The following is a 24057-nucleotide window of genomic DNA, read 5'->3' as shown; positions in this document are numbered from 1 at the left end:
AAAAATACAAAAAACTAGCCGGGCGAAGTGGCGGGTGCCTGTAGTCCCAGCTACTCGGGAGGCTGAGGCAGGAGAATGGCGTGAACCCGAGAGGAGGAGCTTGCAGTGAGCTGAGATCCGGCCACTGCACTCCAGCCTGGGTGACAGAGCAAGACTCCGTCTCAAAAAAAATAAATAAATAAAAATAAAAAATAAATAAAAAAAGGTTTATAGTAAAAACTAATCTTTTATATAACTTTTGGGACCACCTTGAACGCTACTGAAGTGTTATATTTCTTCGACAATTCTAAATTTCATAAAGAATGTCAGGCCGGGTGCAGTGGCTCATGCCTGTAATCCCAGCACTTTGGGAGGCCAATGTGGGCAGATCACCTGAGATCAGGAGTTCAAGACCAGCCTGACCAGCATGGTGAAACCCCGTCTCTACTAAAAATACAAAAAATTAGCTGGGCGTGGTGGTGCACACCTGTAATCCCAGCTACTCGGGAGGCTGAGACATGAGAATCACTTGAACCTGGGAGGTGGAGGTTGCAGTGAGCTGAGATTGCGTCATTGCACTCCAGCTTGGGCAACAAGAATGAAACTCCATCTCAAAAAATAAAATAAAATAAAATAAATGCCAGTTTTTCCGTGTGTATTATATTTAATATGCATTGCATTTAAAATTTTTTTTAATTGTACAGGTAACACATGCTGATTGGTAAAGTATCTTGTAATCTGCACGACACACAGGTATAATCTTCCACATCATAATGTCCTCTCCTAAGGAGCTACTTTAAAAGTTTAGTTACATCTTTTTCTTCTAAAACTTTTTTAGAAAAAGTAAACGGCTTTACTAAAAAGCCATTTTTAGTAAAGATCTATCATATGATTTATAAACAATTAAAAAAATTAATCTGTTACATTTTCAGGTGTTAGCAGAATTTTCAATTCCTCAAAAACATGTCAATGTGATTTTATTTTATCTATGTCTCATTTACTTTTCTGTAAGTAGATACAACTTTTCAAAAAGATAGTCAATTCCCCAACTTTTATGTCGTTCTTCAAAAGCATTAACCTTCTCTAGACAATGTATATTGCATATTTTACCTGAAACAAGAAAGAGTAACACATTAAAATACTATGAAGAATGACATCAGGGATTCTTTTAAAAATACTTAAAATTGGCTGGGTGTGGCAGCTCACACCTGCAATCCCAACACTTTGGGGGCCGAGGTGGATGGATCACTTGAAGTCAGGAGTTCATGACCAGTCTGGCTAAGACAATAAAAATACAACATGAGCCGGGTATGGTGGCACATCCCAGCTACTTGAGAGGCTGAGGCAGAAGAATCGCTTGAACCTGGGCGATAGAGGTTGCAGTGAGCTGAGATTGCACCATTGCACTCTAGCCTAGGCAACAAGAGTGAAACTCCATCTCAAAACAAACAAAACCTTGAAATTATTTTAAAAACAGTGTATACTAAAGGTTTTTCTCTTCTTTTTAATCAAAACAAAGGAATGCTAAGGCCAAATTTCCTGAACTCTGAATTGCTATCATCACTTTTAACTCCCAAGAAAAAAATAAATATACCACTGGGCATGGCGGCTCATGGCTCTAATCCTAGTACAGCGGGAGACTAAGACAAGAGGATCGCTTGAGCCCAGGAGTTCGAGACCAACCTGGGCAATGTGGTGAAACCTCATCTCTACAAAAAATTACAAAAATTAGCTATGCATTGTGGTGCATGCCTCTGGTCCCAGATACTTGGGAGGCTGAGGTGGGAGGATCACTTGTGCCCAGGGAGGTCGAGGCTGCAGTGAGCTGTGATTGCACTTCTGCACTCTAGCCTGGGTGACAGAGCAAGATCCTATCTCAAAAATAAATAAATAAATAAATAAATAAATAAATAAATAAATAAAAATATACCATCTCTCTAGAAAAGTTCAAATGCCTTTAACATAAAGCATATAGCATATATACAGAGCATATTTACAGAGATTAGTTCCTTTTCTAAGATAAAACAATTTTAAATAAAATGATCTTTATCTTTTAAATTTTATAGACATACTCTAGATACTAATATACTAATAGTTCACAACAGATTTTTTTGGTGTGTTTTTTTTTTTTTTTAGATGGAGTCTCACTGTTACCCAGGCTGGAGCACAGTGGCACAATCTTGGCTCACTACAATCTCTGCCTCCCAGGTTCAAGCAATTCTCAGGCCTCAGCCTCTCAAATAGTTGGGACTACAGGCACATGCCACCACACTGGCCTAATTTTTGTATTTTTGTAGAGACGGGGTTTCGCCATGTTGGCCAGCCTGGCCTCGAACTCCTGGCCTCAGGTGATCTGCCCACCTTGGCCTCCCAAAGTGCTGGAAATACAGGCATGAGTCACCACGCCTGGACTAAAAGAGTTAACTTGACTTTATTTAAAAAGTTACAGCATAAGTCCACAAACTTACCAAGCAACTTTTCAATTTCAGCATGTGGAACATAAAATGGTGGACCTAGGTAAAAGAGAAATAAATTCTCAGTTTATTTCCAATGACCTAGGTGTACTTGTTCTATATACAACTTCGTTATCCAAATAGGTGATGATGTGGCATGTTCTTCTCATTCTTCTTTTGCAAATCTCATACTGAATAAATACATTGGCTTGCTGAGAGGATGGCAATGTTACATACCCATCATATCCATCTTTAGCTTCGATGAGACAGCTAAGCCAGTCAAGAGACTTAGGCTCATTGAAATCAGAGTGGAGTCCATCAGCAGATTCCTTTGGGGCTTCAACCATCTTCTAGTATACTGATTTTCTACCAACTCCTGCACTTACCCACATTTTATACACCCCTCCTGCTCTGCTGCAGGATATAGACTATAAGGAAGCTGAGCTTCCGCCCCCTTCTAAGAGCAGTAACCTCAGCCATCCACCTCCAGACAGGGCCTGCTGTATTTTCTTCCCAAAGGTTCTTTGTTAGGGCTCCTATTCATGAATGGAATTTAAATCAGATTAGCAGAGCTAACTTCTGCCTCTATTAATTTCTATTTCCATTTGATTGTCTCTGATTTAATTAGGGACACTAGGTCTCATCTTTTAATGAGTTTTTTAAGACCTCAATTTATTCAAGCAGAAACAAAATACTAGCTGGGCACAGTGGCTCATGCCTGTACCGAGGAGGGCGGATCATCTGAGGTCAGGAGTTCGAGACCAGCCTGGCCAACATGGTGAAATCCTGTCTCTATTAAAAATACAAAAATTAGCTGGGCGTGATGGCATACACTGTAATTCCAGCTACTTGGGAGGCTGAGGCAGGAGAATCGCTTGAACCTGGAAGGCAGACATTGCAGTGAGCCGAGATCAAACCACTGCACTCCAGCCTGGGCCACAAAGTGAGACTGTGTCTCAAAAACAAAACAAAACACAACAAAATAAAAAACAAAATTCTAACATATGTAAATACTTAAAAAACAAGCATGTAAAAAGGCTCAATTGAAAATCAAAAAGGTGATTCTTACAAATTAAAAGTCTACGTATTTCTCCCTTTACAAGTCCAGCCATGACAAAGGTTAAGTTTCAATGTTCGAATGCATTAAAATGAGTCCAGGAGAAAACATACCCCCAACAGATTCAAAACAAATAAAAGAATGCAATAGATAGATTTTAAAACTTCAGAAATTAAAAAAGGACAATAATTTATAGCTTTTCCTGCACAACTCCTACATCCCCATATTCACTTCTCACCCCGGGCTTGTGTATGTGAAGGCATCCGTCCAACACATCACTACCACTTGGATGATATGGATATGCAATATCCAACCACATTCCACCTTCCTCCCAATAGGGCTCATGAGATTTCTCTTGTATATCAGGATCATCCACTTCCCCCCTTTCTCCAGTCTGAGTTGTGAATGGTAAACAAAATGGGAAAGGAATACAAGAAAATCATGGACAATATAGGAAGAGAAAAAATTCTTATAGTTCCCATTAGCCAAAACTGGAATTACCTCCATGTATATATGCAGTATGCTTCCTGTGAGATAAATTAGGAGAAAATAATGCTTTTCCATGTCAGAGAATTTATATCAAGAAACTAGGCAACTAGTAAAAGAAAAAAAAAACAAAACCCAACAACTTTACCTGGATGTTTAGTTGGATCATAAGAAAAAACACACAGGAGATATTGAAACTTCTTTCCCAGGAGGGATAACATTGTATCTGCATAGCTAAAAGAACACAAGAAGGTATTCGTTACATTTCTCTACACAGGCAAAGGCTGGAGGGACAAAAGGCAGGGAAGGAAGCCAGAAGTTACTTTGGATGATATTACTGAGTTTAAATTCTCCTAATAATCACAAGAGGTTGATTCTCATTTTAAAAGTGAGAAGTGGGTTTAGCAAATTATGGCCCCTGCCTAAGCTGGGAATTGGTCCAAATGGGAATCAAATCGAGGCCTGCTTCCAGAGCTGATCAGAGCAGAAGACATCACATAAGGTTGGGTAGAGGCTCCTGGCCTGAAGAAGTACTCGAGGGCCTGCTTGGATGCCTGTGTGCTTGAGGGCAGTGGTTTCTAGACCAGGCTGGGTGTCAAAATCACCGGGGTGCTTGTTGAAAGAAAAGATGCCCAAGCTCCATCCCCATAGACCGATGCAGTCAGTTTGCCATGGGGCCTGGGATGCTGCAATTTAACAAATATCCTGGGTGACTGGGACCCCTCCAGGGGCCTTATGTAAGAGAAAACACAATTCTTTTCCTCTATTAATTAGAGAGAAATTAGAATAACAAGCAGGTCAAAAAAAAGGTGGCACGAAATGAAAGCTCTGCAAGTGTGGCGTAAACCATGAGTGCAATGGAACTGTCCTTTGACAGCCAGGTCTGATTGGCTCAGAGCGGGAAGCTGATGCTAACAGGACCCATCGATGGACTGGGCAGAAGCCAGGGCTGGACCAGGGACAGACGATGAGTTGCCCAATCAGATGACTGACTTGGAAATTGAATTAAGAGACCGAAGAGGAATTGCTAATTAGCTGTGGTCCTACTGAAAGTTGGAGCTTTTCTGTTGTATGGTGATTGGAGCAAGGAGGCTGAGGGTTGAAGGCAAGTCAGCTATGTGGGAATAAAAATGGAGGAAGCTGAGGGATAAGGAGAGGACAGGAGATGCATGCAGGGAGGTAGAGAGGCCATGAGAGACAGGTCAAGGACAAAGATGGACACTCTTCCCCACACTGAGGAAGGAGCCTGCGCTCTTGGCACTCCAGTTTCTACAGAGCCTGGCTAGACTATGATCTGTGTCCAGAGGTCTGTGAGAAGTTGGGGAGGCAAGTGTGGAGATTAGGAGTGTGGACTCTACGAGATGCCCAAGCTCAAACCCTAGTTCCTCTACTCATTTATTTAAAAAACATTTATTAAGCTCTTACGAGGTGCTAAATATATACTATGCCAGACACTGGGGAAATAACTGACCTCAGGTGATCTGCCCACCTCAGCCTCCCAAAGTGCTGTGTCTACTCTTGGTCTGCACTTGGTGACTTTCAGTTTGCTTCCCACTGCTTGGTGGATTTTACCATGCCAACCAGAGCCTGTAGAAGGACTAACCTCTAAGGAGTGGATGAACATCTTTAGGGAGTGGGAAACACCTACAAATTTAGACATTAGCAGATCAGGTTTCATATACAAATGTGTCTTATGGAGACAGGTCTCAGTGATATTTTGAGTTGTTAAAGGACACTGATGTCACATGGGAAATGCAAAGCAGACACTGGACATGTGATGTGGATGTTTGGGAGAAAGAACAGAGCTGGAAATGTAAAGATTGTCAGAGCAAATACCATGTATAATCTGTTCAGTTATTTCCCCTGCTTCTGGCACAGTATATATTTAGAGCATCGCAGGAACTTAGTAAATATTTGTTGAATAGCTGAATGAAAGTAACAGAATTGATCTTTAAAGATTTGATTTTTCAGCCAGGCATGGTGGCTCACGTCTGTAATCCCAGCACTTTGGGTGGCCAAGGCGGGTGGATCAGCTGGGGTTGGGAATTCGAGACTAGCCTGACCCACATGGAGAAACCTACTCTACTAAAAACCGTCTCTACTAAAAATACAAAAAAATTAGCCGGGTGTGGTGGAGCATGCCTATAATCCCAGCTACTTGGGAAACTGAGGCAGGAGATTCGCTTGAACCCGGGAGGCGGAGGTTGAGGTGAGCCGAGATAGCGCCATTGCACTCCAGCCTGGGCAACAGGAGTGAAACTCCATCTCAAAAAAAAAAAAGAAAGAAAGAAAGAAGAAAGATTTTATTTTTCTCTCATAAAATTTTTTTTTTTTTTCTTTCTGGTAGGACAAATATTGGCAATTTTTGGGTGAGAGCAAAAGGCTGAGGATGGTGGTCCCTTGGGGAATCACGACTTTTAGGCATGCAAGGAGGACGGGAGTTCTAGAAAAGAGATAAAGGAGGAACAGTGACAAAGAGGGGGAAACAGGAGCATGAAAATTAAGATGTGGCATGGTCTAATTTAAAAAGGTTAGGTTTGGCAGTAAGCCTTACTGATGAAACAATTTTTTAAAATAAAAATCTTATTTCACTGATGTGGAGCCTAACTTGTTTTTATATGTTTACTTATTTTTTTGAGATGGCGTCTTGCTCTGTCACCTAGGCAGGAGGGCAGTAGCACAATCTTGGCTCACTGCAACCTCTGCCTCCTGGGTTCAAACAATTCTCCTGCCTCAGCCTCCCAAGTAGCTGGGACTACAAGCACATACCACCATAGTCAGCTAATTTTAAAAATATTTTGCAGAGGTGGTGTCTTGCTTTGTTGCCCAAACTGGTCTCAAACTCCTGGTTTCAAGTAATTCTCCTGCCTTGGCCTCCCACAGTGCTGGGATTACATGTGTGATCCACCACACCCCGCCCACATAAAGTGTTTTGAACAATACCCGGCACAGGCAAGTGACCAATAAGTATTACCTGGTAATATTAGTGGAGGTGGTGATGATTGTGTTAGTATTACAGAAATATTCCCATTTTGCAGGAGTAAACCAAAGCTTAGAGAAGTTGCATACTTGGACCAAGGCCACACAGCTTGAAAGTGATACAGCCACAAGCCTTATAGCCTTATACCCAGGTCTCTGTAGCCAAATCCTATACTTTTTTAGACAAAGCTGGTATTAGATTTAGGTCTTTATAAATTCCAAATATAATAAGCTATTTCAAACTCATAAAAGTGTAGCTGATTTTCTAGAACCCAGAAAAAGTAGAGAATACTAAAAAATTAAGAAGGCTAAACAAAAAAAGAAAAATTACTTACCGTTTGCGATCACCTGGATTAATGGCAACTAATGCTCCTCTATCCCAAATCATGTCAAATTTGCCAATATTTGTCCTACCAGAAAGAGAAAAAACATTTTATGGGAGGAAAATCAAATCTTTAAGAAGATGAACAGCGCCCCCCATGGTGCATGCTGGTACTTCAAACATCGTCCAGATACTAGGATCTCACGTCCGCATTTCCTCATAGAGTCCATAAGGATGTGTGGACCTGAGTGTGGAGAGCTGTCCATCCCCTCACGGTTTTAGGGGCCTGTGGCAGCAGCCTCCCCACTCTGGTATGATTTGGGGACATGAAGAAAGAACAAAGGATGGTGTGCAACAACTCTGTTCCCAGCCTCTGGCTCAGGTATCAGGGACTTTCAGGAGATGAGCTCTTATCTCCCTCGGCCACTTGAAATTCATTTCTATTATAGGCCCAGGTGCAAGGTAGAAGACACTGTCTTACTCACCTTTCTTTTTCCCTAGCTGCATCAGTTTCCCATAGTTTGGGAGCTAACCAAAGACAAAACACATTAAAGTGTGCAGACAAGAATGTAACAAAAATACCTGCAGAACAGACATTCAAAAAAATGCTTTGTGGGCAGGGCGCAGTGGCTCAAGCCTGTAATCCCAGCACTTTGGGAGGCTGAGATGGGCGGATCACGAGGTCAGGAGATTGAGACCATCCTGGCTAACACAGTGAAACCCCGTCTCTACTAAAAAAACACAAAAAACTAGCCGGGCAAGGTGGCGGGCACCTGTAGTCCCAGCTACTCGGGAGGCTGAGGCAGGAGAATGGCGTGAACCCGGGAGGCGGAGCTTGCAGTGAGCTGAGATCCGGCCACTGCACTCCAGCCTGGGCGACAGAGTGAGATTCCGTCTCAAGAAAACAAAAACAAAAACAAAAACAAAAACAAAATGCTTTGTGGATGTTACACAAGTGGAGGAGAGCGATGAAGAGCCCTCCACTCCCATGCCTGCACTGCTTGGCAAGCATTCAAGTGTTTTAAAGTGCAGATGTAGTATTCAACCTACCTGGGAAAATCAAAAATGCTGCAACAGTACAATGAAATGTTCCCCGAAGAACTCTGTAATGAAATAATGAAAACAAAATTTTTTTTTTACTTAGTACTTACTTGAATTAAAGTAAATAATTTTACTGCACTTTATTGGCACTTTATTTTTTTCTTTTAAAACCTGTGTGAGGTTCTTTTGGGCCAACTCAGAGGCATATCACAGAGGACAACCTTGAAGATCAGTTGGCTGTTATTCACTTCAGAGCTTGCTATAAAATTCTAGCAATGTTTCCTCAAGCAGAGTGATATTTTTACTCTGCTAAAGATAAATCTGCAGGTCAACCAATTACCAGGCAGGGTGGTACTGAAAAGTCAGGTATTTTAAGTTATTCCGGAAATGTGCAATTGTGCTGATTCTTCCATTTTTGCTCATTCATTCAGCCAATGAGCATTTATTTGCTGAGTGCCTAGTAGACAAGACACCTATCCTGGGTTCTAGACAGATTTGAATTAGACACAGTCTCTGACCACAGTGAAGACAGACTACAGCAGAGAAGCGTGGGCACAGAGAAACATTACAGTCCAGAACGGCCTGCTCTGTTTTGGTTCTGTGCCTGCGAACTATGTGAACATATGAGGCAGAGCAGGGGCCTGCCTGTGAGCATCAGGGAGACCAAACAAAAGGTGACTTTTGGCCAGGTGTGGTAGCTTACACCTGTAATTCCAGCACTTTGGGAGGCTGAAGCAGGCAGATCGCTTGAGCCCAGGAGTATGAGACCAGCCTGGGCAACATGGCAAAACTCCAACTCTACAGAAAAAATTAGATGGGTGTGGTAGTACACGCCTGTAGTTCCAGCTACCTGGGAGGCTGAGATGGGAGGGTCACTTGAGCCCAGGAGGTCAAGGCTGCAGTGAGCTGTGATTGTGCCACTGCACGCCAGCCTGTGTGACAGAGTAAGACCCTGTCTCAAAAACGAACACTTGGAGCAAAATAATCCTAAGAAATAAACAACAACAACAAAAATCAAGAGAACAAAACAAAAAAGAGGTGACTTTTGAAAGGGTGACATTCTAGGGTGTGGTCTGGGGGTGCACTCCAAGAGGGGGCAAAATAACATAGACTTTAGGATCCTGGGAGCTGGGATGAAGGGCAGTGTAGGAAAGGTGTATCAGTGCATAAGACTGCTAGATTTTATTCTGAAATGAGGTCCCCACACAGGTTTACAAGTAGAGGAGGAAGGGTCTTTGACAACCAGCCTGGGATCACTGGGTCAGCCCAGAGACGGGTGGGCCTGGAGGCAGGAGAACAGCTGGGTCTCAATTTTGCCTGCAGATTGGAATCAAGGGGAGTGTTAAACAGTACTGATGCCAGGGCCCCACCCCTAGAGATTCTGACATAACTGGCCTGGGGTAAGACCTTTGGATTGGGAATTTTTATAAGATCCAGAGATGATTTCAAATGCACAGCCTGGACGGGGAACTGCCGCTCCAAGAGGGGCCTGGAAGCAGGACTAGCCCTCTTTGGACTGAGTAAACTCCTTGGATTCTCTAATGCTTTGAGAATGGGGTGGGAGGAAGATGTGAAATAAAAAATACCATCGAGTTTCCTACTGATCTGAGCAAGAATTTTTTTTTTTTTTTTTTTTTTTTGAGACAGAGTCTTACTCTATTGCCCAGGCTGGAATACAGTGGTGTGATCTTGGCTCACTGCAACCTCCACCTCCCAGGTTCAAGTGGTTCTCCTGCCTCAGTCTCCTGAGTAGCTGGGATTATAGGCACACATCACCACAGCCAGCTAATTTTTGTATTTTTAGTAGAGATGGGGTTTCACCATGTTGGCCATGCTGGTCTTGAACTCCTGACCTCAAGAGATCCACCCACCTTGGCCACCCAAAGTGCTGGGATTACAGGCATGAGCCACCACGCCCAGCTGAGCAATTAATTTCAATATTTAGAAAAGAGTACTTTGTGAGACACTGAGTATACAGATGGACGATAGATCCTATATGACAATACAACTCTGACCCCACAACTGATTCAGGAGTTAAGAAGAAATTACTTAGGCAGATAGTGAGGGTATGGAAGGTTTTCCTCTTAATGAAAAGCAGCCTCACATCATTTTTCTTTCTAACAAAGAGCAGCCTTTAAAATCGAGCTGCAGACATAGATGCCAGCAGTTTGTGCCAATCATGTTCAAAATGGTGGCTCTATCTTCCCTTCTCTGCCAGCCACCTGTACAGTAAGAAGCAGACAACATGGCGCCAGCCAAAGGAAGAGTTCATTTGCATAATAAGATTAGGGCGGGGAGACCAGCCTTCCCAGCACTTTATGTAAACATCACACTTGATCGAACCAATCTGTGAGCCCTATGTAAATCAGACACTGACTCCAAGGCTGCACTATAAAATCTGGTGGTCGCATACCTGGCAGGTTTTTTCCGCTCAAAAGTCCCCTCTCTCTCACTAGAAAGTTGTTTTCTTTTCTCTTTCTTTCCCTCTCTCTCTTTTTTTTTTTTTTTTTGGCTATTAAACCTCCACTCCTAAACTCCTCGTGTGTGTCTGTGTCCTAAATTTTCCTAGCACAAGACGACGAACCTGGGGTATTTACCCTAGACAAGGTAGCCGCTTCACAACCTCTGCAGTGACTTGGTCAATGACTGTCAGCTTCCCTAACTTTTACCATCACACTTCTTCCATTTTAGGACCAGCCAGAGAAAGGCAAACATGCTCTCCAAACCAATTACATAGGATGCTCCATTCCTAGTTGCCCACCTCCAGCTTCCCTGTGCCAACAGCCTCCAACAGCCGGGAGTTTTACTTTTGTCCACTGTAAAGCTTTTTCACTCCTCTGCCTGCCTTTGCATCTCTGCCAAACTGATTCTCTCTGCTTGTTCTCACTTGGGTAGTGTTTATTTACAGTGGATCATTCTGCTCATAGCATAAAGACCACTCCCAAACCTATCATTTTCAGCCCAAACCCCACTCCATGCTTCAGACATAAAACCTTTGCCACTCCACAGGTCCCTTAAACTCATCATCTCTAGAAAAAGACTCGTTCTTTCTGCCCTTCTCACTTATTATTGACCATCCAGCCAGTTATCTGAGCCGGAAATGTGAACTCATCGCTCCTTTGGTCCTCATTGGGTCACAGAATCCTGTGGGTCTATCGTACATGTTGCTTTAATCCATCCTATCTACTCGCTATGCCCCATCACTCTTCTCGCTCAGGGATTCATGATGTCTTTCCTGGACCACGGCCACAGCCTCCTGTCTGGTCTCTCTGCCAGGAGGCTACTTCCCTTCAAATCACTTCCTATGAGGCCTCTTGGGTGACTGAAGTAGTATCTTCCCCAGGTGTCCAAGGCCATGGACCCAGGCCCTGCCTGATTCCAGCTCTGTCACCCTGCTTCAGGAAGCACTGCCAGGCTGGGCAGGTGTAACTCCCATCTCTTTCCTTAATACCCTATGTCTTTACACGTAGCTCCACGCATTACAAATAGCTTTGTCCCTGTTTCTCTTCTCTCCTAAACTAAGAGATTCTTTGGCGGGGAGGGTTGGGGTGGGTGGGGGGTGGGGGTGTTATCTCTATCTCTTCAATATCTTAGGCGGGGTCTGGCACATGATGGGTTCTCAGAAAATGCATGTTAATAAAAATAAAACAAATGTAAAAACTTGAGTACAGAAAGGCTTTGACCTCAGCTTTTATATACATATGTCTATATCTGTTTAGGTAGCTATCACCTACATTTTTAAGCCCTTGCTCCTGATACTATATAATGTCTAGGATGAATCTGTGTGCTAAATAGGAACCACTGGACACATATATGGTATCCTCATAATACTCATGCTGAGAAAAACTTTTGTGGGGATATGGATACAATTATTTACCCAAACCAAAACAAACCTTAAATACTTTGGCTCCAGGAATTTCGGTGATTGGTTCTTCTGTGTAAGAAAGATTCTGCTCTGTAAAAAATTCTCGTATCCCAAGTTCACTGATTTCCACACCAATTACACTGTGTCCCCGGTTTGCAAACCTGCATAAAATCATACATTTACACTTAAATTATGTTTTCAAATGACTAAATAGAGGGTTATATTGGAGTAAGCATATATTTTCTTTAATTTAAAGGAATTTATATGAATTCGGGTTCACAGGGTTTCAAAGAACATGCAGGAAAGCAGATCTATATTATTTTCAAACCTTATAAAAATTCTGAAAAACTGACTTATATGACCTCAGGAAACAATAAACATTTGGAAAATTATATATATCTTATTTTTTTATGTATGGAACAGTTGGAATATAATTATAGATATGTAACTTAAAATACTGATTTAATACGAATTGATTTGACTAGAGGAATGCTTTTCAATTTCTCTAAATCAGTACTGCCCATTAAAATTTTCTGCAATGATGAAAATGTCTGTATCTGTGCTGTCCAATAAAATAGCCATTAACCACGTTGGCTCCTCGTGATTGAGGAATTTTATTTAGTTTACATTTAAATAGCCACATGTGGCTAGTAGCTACTGTACTGAAGTGAACAGGTCTAGAACATTAGCACTCATTTGTATACTAATCTTGTAGTTTCCATTTGCTTAAAATAAACACTATCCAAAATTTGTTATATACAATAGCATTTTCCTGGTAATTTTATCTGTTTGTTTATTTATTTATTTATTTATTTATTTATTCATTTTTTGAGACGGAGTCTCACGCTGTCACCCAGGCTGGATGGAGTGCAATGACGCAATCTCGGCTCACTGCAACCTCTACCTTCTGGGTTCAAGTGATTCTCCTGCCTCAGCTTCCCGAGTAGCTGGGATTACAGGTGCCTGCCACCATGCCCAGCTAACTTTTTTTTTTTTTTTTTTGAGACAGAATCTCACTCTGTCAGCCAGGCTGGAGTACAGTGGCACAATTTATCAGCTTGCTGCAACCTTCACCTCCTGGGTTCAAGCAATTCTCTTGCCTCAGCCTCCAGAGTAGCTGGGATTACAGGTGTGCCCCACCACACCCGGCTAATTTTTGTATTTTTAGTAGAGACAGGGTTTCACCACGTTGGCCAGGCTGGTCTCAAACTCCTGACCTCAAGTGATCTGCCTCCCAAAATGCTGGGATTACACTCCTGGTTAAGTTTTATAATTAACAGAACTCAGTCTCAGGATCTTGGACTCAAGAGAAAACAGTACCGGTGGCACAAATACCTAGGACAATTATGATTTTATGTCAAGTGAAATAAAAACATAGTTCTGCTATAATATAACATGTGCCTTCCTACAATCACTGCACTATGCTAAATCACACAATAAAAATCACCAGGCTGGTGGGGAAAGTGAGGGCACAGCATTTAAAATCTTTGTCAGTGCCACACTGAAAAACAAAAACAGGAAGCTAATAACAACAGTTTTACACATGTTAAATGGTTGAGAAATAGATAAATACTACAATATGGGACTTTACTGTGAAAAAGACCTCATGCTTACTGAGGTAGCTGAGGGATGTTTGTGCATTCCCTCTATTCATACATGGCTCAGTTCAACTGGGTGCAGTTTTCTGCTTTTACCTAAGGCTTCTTATAGATGAAATCACACACAAGCAAATGTGAAATTTATTTCATGCTCAAATTGTTCCCTAATATATCAATTGAGTTAGAATTCAGTTTTGAAACAAGTCTAGCAGGACTGACTGTACCTTTTATCTACAAAAGAGTACATACTTTCAGTGTGGGCAGAGCATGAGCTGTTGAGTTGTAAAATGAAACATTAATAAATTGTCTTTCATCTTTCATATTTCCTAGGATATTTGTAAACATACAGGGAGTTTTAAAATTCTCCATACATTTTAAAGTTATAAAATGTAAACAAAAATGTTATTCAAATTGGCTGCATGTGTTTTTATTTCTCATTCAACAGATGGAAAAATGAAGCATAGCCTACTACAACCTGTAATAAAAACAAAATAAGACCAAGTGCGGTGGCTTATGCCTGTTATCCCAGCATGTTGGCAGGGAAAATCTCTTGAACCCAGGAGTTTAAGGTTGCAGTGAGCTATGATTATGCCACTGCACTCCACCCTGGGTGACAGAGTGGGACTGTCTCAAAAAACCAAAAACCAAAACCTAAATATCTTAAACATTTTGTTTTAATGCTTTTTGGCCTTAGCTCATGATCAGTTTTTCTATTCACATCTGATGTCTGTGTAGACCTCAATACATAGATCAGTTACATAAATGAAAAATCATCTACTACCATAACTTCTTACATGTAATTACAGTAGCTCAGTTCTTTTATATATATATAAAAAAAACTGTATTTACATATATACACACACACGTATTTTTGGAGATGGAGTCTCGCTCTGTCACCTAGGCTGGAGTGCATGGGCTCACTGCAACCTCTGCCTCCTGGGTTCAAGCAATTCACCTGCTTCAGCTTCTCAGGTAGTTGGGGTTACAAGTGTGCACCGCCACGCTTGGCTAATTTTTGTATTTTTAGTAGAGATGGGTTTTCACCATGTTGGCCAGGCTGGTCTTGAACTCCTGACCTCAAGTGATCCACCCACCTTGGCCTCCCAAAGTGCTGGGATTAAAGGTGTGAGCCAACACACCTGACAAGTTCTGATATTTTTTGTAATTTTTTAAAAATGACTTTAGACCCCAAATATTCAACAATCACATTTAATTGGCTATTTCATACCATTTTCCTAATGTTTGCTCAGAACCTGTTACATTGTTACCATTTATGATGACATTGCATGACAATCTGTTTATAGAGTTAATATTTTTTTGAGGGTAGTTTTGAAAGTATCTCTTCTAGGCCGGGCGTGGTGGCTCAAGCCTGTAATCCCAGCACTTTGGGAGGCCGAGACGGGCGGATCACAAGGTCAGGAGATCGAGACCAGCCTGGCTAAATACGGTGAAACCCCGTCTCTACTAAAAAATACAAAAAACTAGCCGGGTGAGGTGGCGGGCGCCTGTAGTCCCAGCTACTCGGGAGGCTGAGGCAGGAGAATGGCATAGACCCGGGAGGCGGAGCTTGCAGTGAGCTGAGATGCGGCCACTGCATTCCAGCCTGGGCGACAGAGCGAGACTCCATCTCAAAAAAAAAAAAAAAAAAAAAAAAAAGGAAGTATCTCTTCTGGCTCAATGAATTGGTTAAAATACAGGTGTAGTAATATAGTTTAAATATTCTCAATTTCACACGAATTGAAGACCACACTTGAATCTTAAAGTCATAGCAGCCCTCTAACAAAGGCTCTCAGCTACAGTTGAGTGTGTGCTGGCTGCAAAAATTCTATCATCTCTACTTGAAAATCAACTCCCAAAAAATACATGCATACTCTGTGTTAGTCACCGATATTTATATTCAGAATAGACCATTTTTACGTTATTATATTTTACATTTATTAATCTTTTAGTTTTAATTTATTTTTTGAGGCAGGGTCTCACTATGTTGCCCAGACTGGTCTCAAATTCCCGGGCTCAGGAGATCCTTCTGCCTTGGCCTCCCAAAGGGCTGGGATTACAGGCGGGAACCACCACACCTGGCACATTTACTAACCTTTTCATACATTCTTTTTTCTTTCCTGCTCAATGATCAAAGTTCTCAACATTCAAGCTTATAAATAAATGCATATTTTGGCAGGTATGATTGTGTCTGTATATTATCATTACAACAGAGTTCTGTATAGAGAATGATGTCGAGGTGACTTTAGGGTAACTCACAGTAAAAGTGGCTTGTGAAAGTGAATTCTCTTTGTAGAGAATGACTCACAAGAAATACCTTCTTAATCACTGGTTTTATAACAACGGTTCATGATAACAGAAACTCCTGTGTTCCCTGGTGGGAGGGGAAGGTTGAGCTGAACTGTGGACTATGAACATTGTCCTGCCAAAAAGCTGTAATTCATTTTAAATTTCTCTGTCCACCACCATTTCAAATATCTAAAAATTAACTTAGCTAAATTCCTAAACCACCTACAAAAACTGAACCACATACAAGGATCCAGGAAATGTAAGAGGGAAGGCTGTTTTTTCTCCCCACATTGGCTCCAAACTGATTTTTTGATTTTGAAACTCAATCCAGAAAGACTTCATACCTGTTTCTGTTGTTTCTTACTGTTTGAGAATATTATTTCCAATTATATACCCATCACTAACAGAAACATAAGGAATTCCTGTGTATTTCCTGAAAATGGAGTTTCTAAATTCACATCCTGTTAAATCACCCAAAGAATTCATCATTAAGACAAGATAATTCTGTTAATGTTTATCTGCTCATACCATTTCATCTCAACCGCTTTTCCACAAAGAGGAAAAAATACCCTCAGTCCACTCTTGTCTTTGAGAAAAGTATCTAAATGCTTCTTTAACAGCCTGAGGAGGAAAAAAAAAAAGTTTTCAAGACAATTGTATCATGGGTGAATACTTTTCATTCATTATCTCACTTAATATTCCCAACAACCTTAATAAGCAGATGCTATTAATTATTATACTCTCCAGCTTACATATGAAGAAACAGGTAACTTGCTCAGACACCCACTCAGTCAGTGGTAAATCTGACTTACACCCAGGGCTCTCCTGATTAGTAATTAAAAATAATTTTTTTTTCTTGGGTATGTTTTGAAAATTCTTTATTAATTCCCTAAATATATACTATTTTGGGGGTGATGGAGCCTCTGGAGCCATGGATTTTTCAGCATTCATTTCATGGTAAGTTCTCTAGACATGGACTCAAGTCTCAGAAGTAAACCTGAGAAGTGTAACTCTTGTAGTTTCTTGTCATTTCCTTCGTGGAGATGTGGCTCTTCTAAGGCCATCCACACGACAGAAATAAGCCAGTGTTTCTGGGATGATGATGATGATGATGTCATCTCCTGGGGAGATGGGCGTGGCTGCCCAGAACAAGCAATGTCTATAACGACCACTTTACTCAGCACTGGTCCCATGATTTACTTCTGCTATGAAGACTACTACTACATTGCACAACATCCTAGCTCACTTTTTAATTTTTTGCAACTTCTCTTCTCCCACTGTAGAGATAATTCTTCAGCATCTGAACACATCCTATTGGAAAGCAAAGTCAGACACTGCTGGTTTTCAGTATAAAGAACTGTAAGCATAAACATTGCCTGAGTGCCTGTTGCAGGTATAAATATTCATGACTAATACACAGATGCTGCAGGGATCAAAGAACATATTTTATAAATCTAAGATGTCATCATTCGTAAGTCACACCATTATTTACACACTGTGGGAAGAAAAGACACTGCCAATTAAACTACATCATGCCATAGATGCACTGTGATTCAGGAGACACAAAAATGTGAAGAATTAAATGTGCATCTGAAAAATTAGTCAAATAATGTGTACTTATATGATTATTTCTATCTCAAAGTCAGTTTCTGATAGAACGTTTCTCTATTATATACTCAATATTTCTTACTGATGTCCTTGTTCCAGATGAAAAGCAGTTTTGCCGTTCACCCACTTGTCTTGCCATTCTTCCAGAGTTAGTACTTGGTTTTTCTGTACCTCAGTATCGGAGTACTCTTCGATGTCAAGTGAAGTTCTTGAACCATCCATAGTTTCATAGACACCTTTGTCTCACAAGCATATGTCTTCCCTGCCTAAGTGGAAAATATTTGCAATGTTGTCATTTAAGGTTATTGGAATTCTATTGATGAGCTAAATGAAAACCTATTATTCTTAGCAGTATGACTTTTAAAAAAATATTTCTTTCTTTTTTTATTTTTGTTTTTACTTTTGAGACAGAGTCTCGCTGTGTCTCCCAGCCTGGGGTACAGTGGTGTGATCTTGGCTCACTGCAACCTCTGCCTCCCAGGTTCAAGCAATTCTGCTGCCTCAGCCTCCCAAGTAGCTGGGACTGCAGGTGTGTACCATCACGCCCGGCTAATCTTTCTTTCTTTCTTTTTTTTTTAAGAGATAGGGTCTTCTCTGTTACCCAGGCTGGAGACCTTGGCTTACTGAAAGCCTCAACCTCCTGGATTCAAGCGATCCTCCAACCTCAACCTCCCAAGTAGCTGGGACTTCAGGTACACACCATCACACCTGGCTAACTTTTGTGTGTATATATATATATATATATATATATATATATGTGTGTGTGTGTGTGTGTGTGTGTGTGTGTGTATATATATATATATATATATTTTTTTTTTTAGAGAGATGGTTCTCATTTTGTTGTCCAGACAACAAAGAACTCCTGGGCTCAAGGGATCCTTTTGTCTTGGCCTCACAAAGCCCTGGGATTACAAGTGTGAGTCACTGCACTTAGCCATTTCAGCATCCAATAAAAAGTGATACAAAAAATTATTTTCAGTGCGCCTGGTGGTAGAGGCAAACCCCTTAATACACATTACAAGAGATAGTTAAATAAACTGAATTATATCTTAATACAAGTGTTTCCTCTCTCTCACGCCCCAATCATCCAGATTTCTGCGACCAAATGTGGGGGTTCTTCCCCCAGCACACCACATATTGGACACCAGTTGGGTATCTTCTGATTTAATTCTGACATTACCTACCTGGAGATAGTGTCAGATCTGTATGTTGGGAGTTCAATCCCTACGACTTCCCTCCTCACTTAGACACCAGTCGCAAGTCCAGGTCTTGATCGGCTTCAAGTTGGGGTTCCCACACCCTCCACTTTGGGTTTGCTTAATTTGCTACAGCAACTCACAAAACTCAGAGAAATACTGAGTTATCTTTGCACATTTATTATAAAGGATACTGCGGAGGATTCGGATGAAGAGATGGGTTAGCTGCAGGTACCTTCACCTGTTTGGCTATTAGGAGGCTCTCCAAACCCCATCCTCTTGGGTTTTTATGTAGGCTTCATCATGTAGGCACGATCGTACTTGCTCCTAATTCAACTCTAAATTCTGCCAATTGTCCCAATTTCCTATCAATACGCTCTCAGTCTCTCCAGTCATCAGCTATACTATCAGTATCATCTTGGAGAATTCTCTCCTGGAATCTGCCCTGACTATTCTCTATTCCTAGCTTTTTGGGATCTCTCTTCATCATCATTCTGGAGATTTCCTTCTTGTCTAAATCTCCAGCTTTATTTCATATCTTCCTCTTTTTTGTTGGTGTTGTTTTTTAGTGACCACCCTTATATTGGTGAAGCCCAACCTCCAGAGCTTCCTGAAAAAGCGCAAGGAAGAAAAATATTGTTTTTCCATTCGGTTAGACTTTCTCATCCTTGATGTATAGCTCTGCTGGGTATCAAATTCTTGGTTAGAAGTGTGGGGGCCATAGGGTGTTGGCACCCTAAAGGTTTTCACTAAACAGTGAAAAATCACGCCCACCTCAGCCTCCTGAGTAGCTGGGATTACAGGCGTGCACTACCAGGTCCAGCTAATTTTTGTGTTTTTAGTAGAGAAGAGATTTCACCACGTTGGCCAGGCTGGTCTTGAACTCCCGGCCTCATGTAATTCACCAGCCTCAGCTTCCCAAAGCGCCGGGATTCCAGGCGTGGGCCACTGAGTCTGGCCATCCCTCTGCTTTTTTTATTTCTCCTTTTGGGACCCCTATTATTTGTCTCTAGAATCTTCTGACGTGGTACGGTAAATTTCTCATTTTTTCTATTTTTCTGTATCTTCATCTTTTCGCACTATTTTCTCAAAGATTTATCTTAATTCTTATTTTTAAAACTTCTTCTTCTTCTTCTTTTTTTTTTTTTTGCTATCAATCACCCGGTGCTTTGGGCGAGCAAGGCAGGATGATGGCTTGAGGCCTGGAGTTTCAGACTAGCTTGGGCAACATAGTGAGACTCCCATCTCTACAAAAACAGTTTTAAAATTTGCCAGGCATGGTAGTGCATGCCTGTAATCTTAGCTACTCAGGAGGCTGAGGCAGGAGGATGGCTCGAGCCTAGGAGTTCGAGGCTGCAGTGAGCTATGATGGTGCCACTGCACGCCAGCCTGGGCTACAGATCAAGACCTTGTCTTAAAAAAAAAAATAGAATAGGCACTAAAATGAATAAAGGCACAGAATGTGGGTGGGGCTTATATTGTAGGGTGATGTGAGGGTATTTCATTTGGAAACCTAGATGTATTTATTTATTTATTTTTTAGAGGTAGGGCCTCACTCTGTCACCCAGGCTGTAGTGCAGTGGCACAATACAGCCTCAAACTTCTGGGCTCAAGTGATCCTCCTGCCTCAGCCTCCAAAGTAGCTGGGACTGCAGGTGCACAACCCCATGCCTGGCTAATGTCTTTAATGTCTTTGTGCTAGTCAGACTTTCCATAGATGGATCTCCCAATTCCTGTCTTAAGGATTCTGTTGTTGGAGCCACTGTTATATACTCATATAAGAAAAGAAGAAGCAAAGTAGGCGAGGGTCCCAGTATCCAGTTTGCTGTACTCAATTAATCCTCATGTTTTCTGTATGTTCCCATGCTCAACTGTGTATTATATCTTCTCAGTCTAGACACTCTTTTATCCTTTCCAGAGAATAAACCCCCAAAGTGTGGTGAGATGCACACACTCGGTTGCAAGAAGTTGAGAAAGGGATCTGGGAATTTGGCCTGTTCTGAACCAGCATTTCAAGCAATCCTTCTTGTTTCAACCATACTCTCACACTTCATGGAGGTACCTGGTGCTGCTAATCCTGAGCATTTGGGGATTCTGTAATGCAAACTGGGCTGCTCAATGGCTTTCCTCATTGCTGGTTTAGAATTCAGCTTCCTTGAAGTTGCAAAATCCTTTCCCACTTGTCCGTTTGCCTTTCCAAAATTTTATTAATTTTGTCTCTCCTGTCCTGGCTATCCTAGTACTTTATGCCTTAAAAAAAAAAATCCTGTTACTTTCAGGAGGCAGCAAAAACAGACTAAAGTAGATATTGAACCATAGTTTAATATCCTATCTCTACTCCACACATTTGTATTTTCAAGTAATTTTCTGCAGCTTCTTTTTTTGCATGGGAAATGCACACTAAGGAAACTGATAAAAGACATGTACAATGTAAACTAACAATAAAATTCAAAGCCTCTCAACTGGCTGAAGGCACAGTTTCTTCCCTTTCTTTTTTTTTTTTTTTTTTTGAGATGGAGTTTCACTCTTGTTGCCCAGGCTGGAGTGCAGCAGTGCGGTCTCGGCTCACCACACACTTTCTTGGCTAACGGGACCCCCAGAGTAACCTTGAAAACTGAGTTCTGGGCCAAGAGTAGATAGAATGTCAGATACAACTCTATATCTCCTCTCCTGCTAACCACAGTTAGGCTTTGTTTCCTAAGGGCTTAAGGGAAACCAGCCCTTTCAGAAGATTCTACTATTGATATCAACCAACCCCCTGATGCTGCCCCTCCTTTTGTGCCTGATAAGAAATCACAGACCACAGAATGGTTCTGGCCAGTCTATTGAGAATGCACAGTAAGGGTTTTTCTGTCCTCTGCTTCACCTTTTGATGTAAGAGGGCCAAAAACTCCATCCATCCTGTGATCGTGGTAACACTGCCATTTTTTGTGCATGGTACCCATGAAGCTCAATTACACATGGGTACCTTTCCTCCTTTCATAAATATTCATGAGTCATCCTACAGCTTACTGAATATGTATATTTGGCCACCTTCCTCAGAATAAATTCCTGTTCCCTTTGCCCCTCCCTGGAAGTGTCAGTTTCTGGCTTCTGGCCTGAGGCTACACTTCTCAGCCTGTCAGAATGGCCACTCTACAGTCCGAAACCATTCATGAGAAAAAGATCTCCTTTCTAAATTAAGAACTTCTCATTCTTTAGCTGACAGACCATAACTGCAGATCCATCTGAATGTATGAGGAAAATGCCTGTTCTTTCAATGTCAACTTTGCAATATTAAGGACAATATAACACCATCATTCCAACATTCCCTTTAAATTATCAGTGAAACTAGTTTGGATTATACTAGCATGCCATTATTGGTGGGTCTAATTTAATGATTAATCTGTGAAATAGCAAACATTGCATAAAAGCATGTATTTCAGGAAAATTTCCCCTTTTGTTGCCAAATTTGGCCTCAGTATGGTTAGGATATAGGGAGGAGGCATTTCTCTCATTACTTGGGAACACGAATTCACTTCTTATCAAAGACTTGTTGACAAATGGCTTCTGCAAGACCCTGGTGGTATCAGGAGGTGACTCTCAGAGTTTTCTGAGAAGTCAGTGGAAAATTTCTGATTTATATTGAGTATAGAAAAGCAAAATAATGTTACAGTTTTCTCATCTTCATTTTCATTCAGAAACTCTGGAACCTAAATTCAAGGCTTCATAAAGCAGTTCTCTACTTAAAAGAGAAGCATAATCTTTATCATAGTGCCACAGCAGCTGGAGTAGCACAACTCTATTGCTTTCACACAAACTTGAACTGTCTAACAAAATCATGCACATAATTTAATCACGTCTTAGCTGTTTGTTTTTGAGACAGGGTTTCCCTCTATCCCCCAGGCTGGAGTGCAGTCGTATAATGACACTTCCATCTCCAACACTGGGGCTCAAGGAATCCTCCCACTTCAACCTCCTGAGTACCTGGGACTACAAGGGTGTACCACCATGCCTGGCTAATTTTTAAATATTTTGTAGAGACAGGGTCTTGCTAGGTTACCCAGGCTGGTCTCAAACTCCTGGGCTCAACGTCTTAGCTGTTCTAACAATTTCTCAGCATGGACTCCACTTGTACACACCATTTCTAGAGAAATAAAGTTTATTGCTATAATAAAAAAAAAGTGCACATTACAAGAATTAAGGAAGGGAAATTTCACAATAATTCGTGCCCACAAACAGAAAGTGTAGATGTGCTCCTTTGGTCATACAAGTCCTCAAGTTGTTCTAGTCTCCATTCTCACCTTTTCAAAAGCATCTGCTATAATTTTGTTTTTAAATTTCATAAAATTGAAGAGAAACTTCCCTAAGGTGCACAAATCTTAAAAGAGTATGACTCGGTGAATTTTTTACATATGCATACACCTGTGTAACCCACCACAGAACAAGACAGAATGTTTACAGCACCCCAGTTTCCCACATCTCCAGGGAATCACTCACTATTTGGCAGTATTTCTCTTTTTCTAAAAATCATTAATACACCAGGCTGGGGCAAAAACCAAGAGTCCGTTTCCATAAAAAAAAAATTTTGAAAAATTAGCCAAGCGTGGTGCAGCGAGCCTGTAGTCCCAGCTACTGAGGAGGCTGGGGCGGGAAGATCAATTGAGCCCAGGAGTTTCAGGTTACAGTGAGCTATGATTGTGCCACTGCACACTAGCCTGGGCGACAGAGGGAGACCCTGTCTGTAAAAGAAAAAAGAAAAAAAAATTAAAACACACCAATGCTTTGGACACACTTTAAATATTGGACCTTGGATTCAGGTCATTTATTGTCCAATCTCGTTCTTCCCAATTTCCACTTCAGCCCTGAACCCCACTTCACAGGCCTGATTGCTGGGTTGTCTACGCTTGTAAGAATTCCTGGGAGCCCTAGCACAAGCGCATACACTCCTAGCAAATCGTTCCGTTTCTCACCCGCCCCCTCCGCCCCCTAGGGAGCCTACCACGCTTACAGCGCGTTGCCAGCCTTTGCCTCCGCCACTGCCGACGTCCTCAGGAGCCAGTCCAGGTCCGCGCCAGCCTCCGCCACCTCTCTGCGCCCCGCCTCCGCCCGCGCCCCGCCTCCGCCCGCGCCCCGCCTCCGCCCGCGCCCCGCCTCCGCCCGCGCCCCGCCTCCGCCCGCGCCCCGCCTCTTTCCCGCGCCCCGCCT

The 24057-nt window shown here is 41.7% G+C and overlaps 1 protein-coding gene across 4 annotated transcripts; it reads right to left on the bottom strand.

The window, feature by feature from the left end:
- Nucleotides 1-623: 623 nt before the first annotated feature.
- TPMT (thiopurine S-methyltransferase) lies at nt 624-23943 on the bottom strand. 4 transcript variants are annotated; one of them, XM_015135620.3, is made up of 9 exons: nt 23852-23943; nt 17757-17940; nt 16595-16687; nt 12211-12343; nt 8327-8379; nt 7290-7364; nt 4124-4209; nt 2448-2492; nt 624-1089 (listed from the first exon to the last, which is right to left on the bottom strand). In XM_015135620.3, exons 2-9 carry the CDS (start codon nt 17894-17896, stop codon nt 977-979), a joined length of 738 nt encoding a protein of 245 aa, XP_014991106.1. In that variant the 5' UTR covers nt 17897-17940; nt 23852-23943; the 3' UTR covers nt 624-976. The 4 variants fall into 4 exon arrangements, with proteins under 4 accessions (XP_014991106.1, XP_014991107.1, XP_077857046.1 ...); XM_015135621.3 differs by having other exon boundaries at nt 23861-23943; XM_078000920.1 differs by lacking the exon at nt 624-1089 and adding an exon at nt 1167-1342.
- Nucleotides 23944-24057: the final 114 nt, after the last annotated feature.

Source organism: Macaca mulatta, chromosome 4 (assembly GCF_049350105.2).
Source record: "Macaca mulatta isolate MMU2019108-1 chromosome 4, T2T-MMU8v2.0, whole genome shotgun sequence".
In the NCBI taxonomy this organism is placed as follows: Eukaryota; Metazoa; Chordata; class Mammalia; order Primates; family Cercopithecidae; genus Macaca; species Macaca mulatta.
Note: the sequence above shows the minus strand (reverse complement) of the source record. Positions and strands in the feature narration are given on the sequence as shown.

Excerpts from the sequence above, each read along its gene's own strand:
- TPMT (XM_078000920.1), bottom strand. The coding sequence starts at position 17,896 with ATGGATGGTTCAAGAACTTCACTTGACATCGAAGAGTACTCCGATACT. Across the intron at positions 2,493-4,123 it reads TGATCCAACTAAACATCCAG|GTCCACCATTTTATGTTCCA; the intron begins GTAAAGTTGTTG and ends TCTTTTACCTAG. Across the intron at positions 1,343-2,447 it reads TGAAATTGAAAAGTTGCTTG|GTTCAAGCGATTCTTCTGCC; the intron begins GTAAGTTTGTGG and ends TCTATCGCCCAG.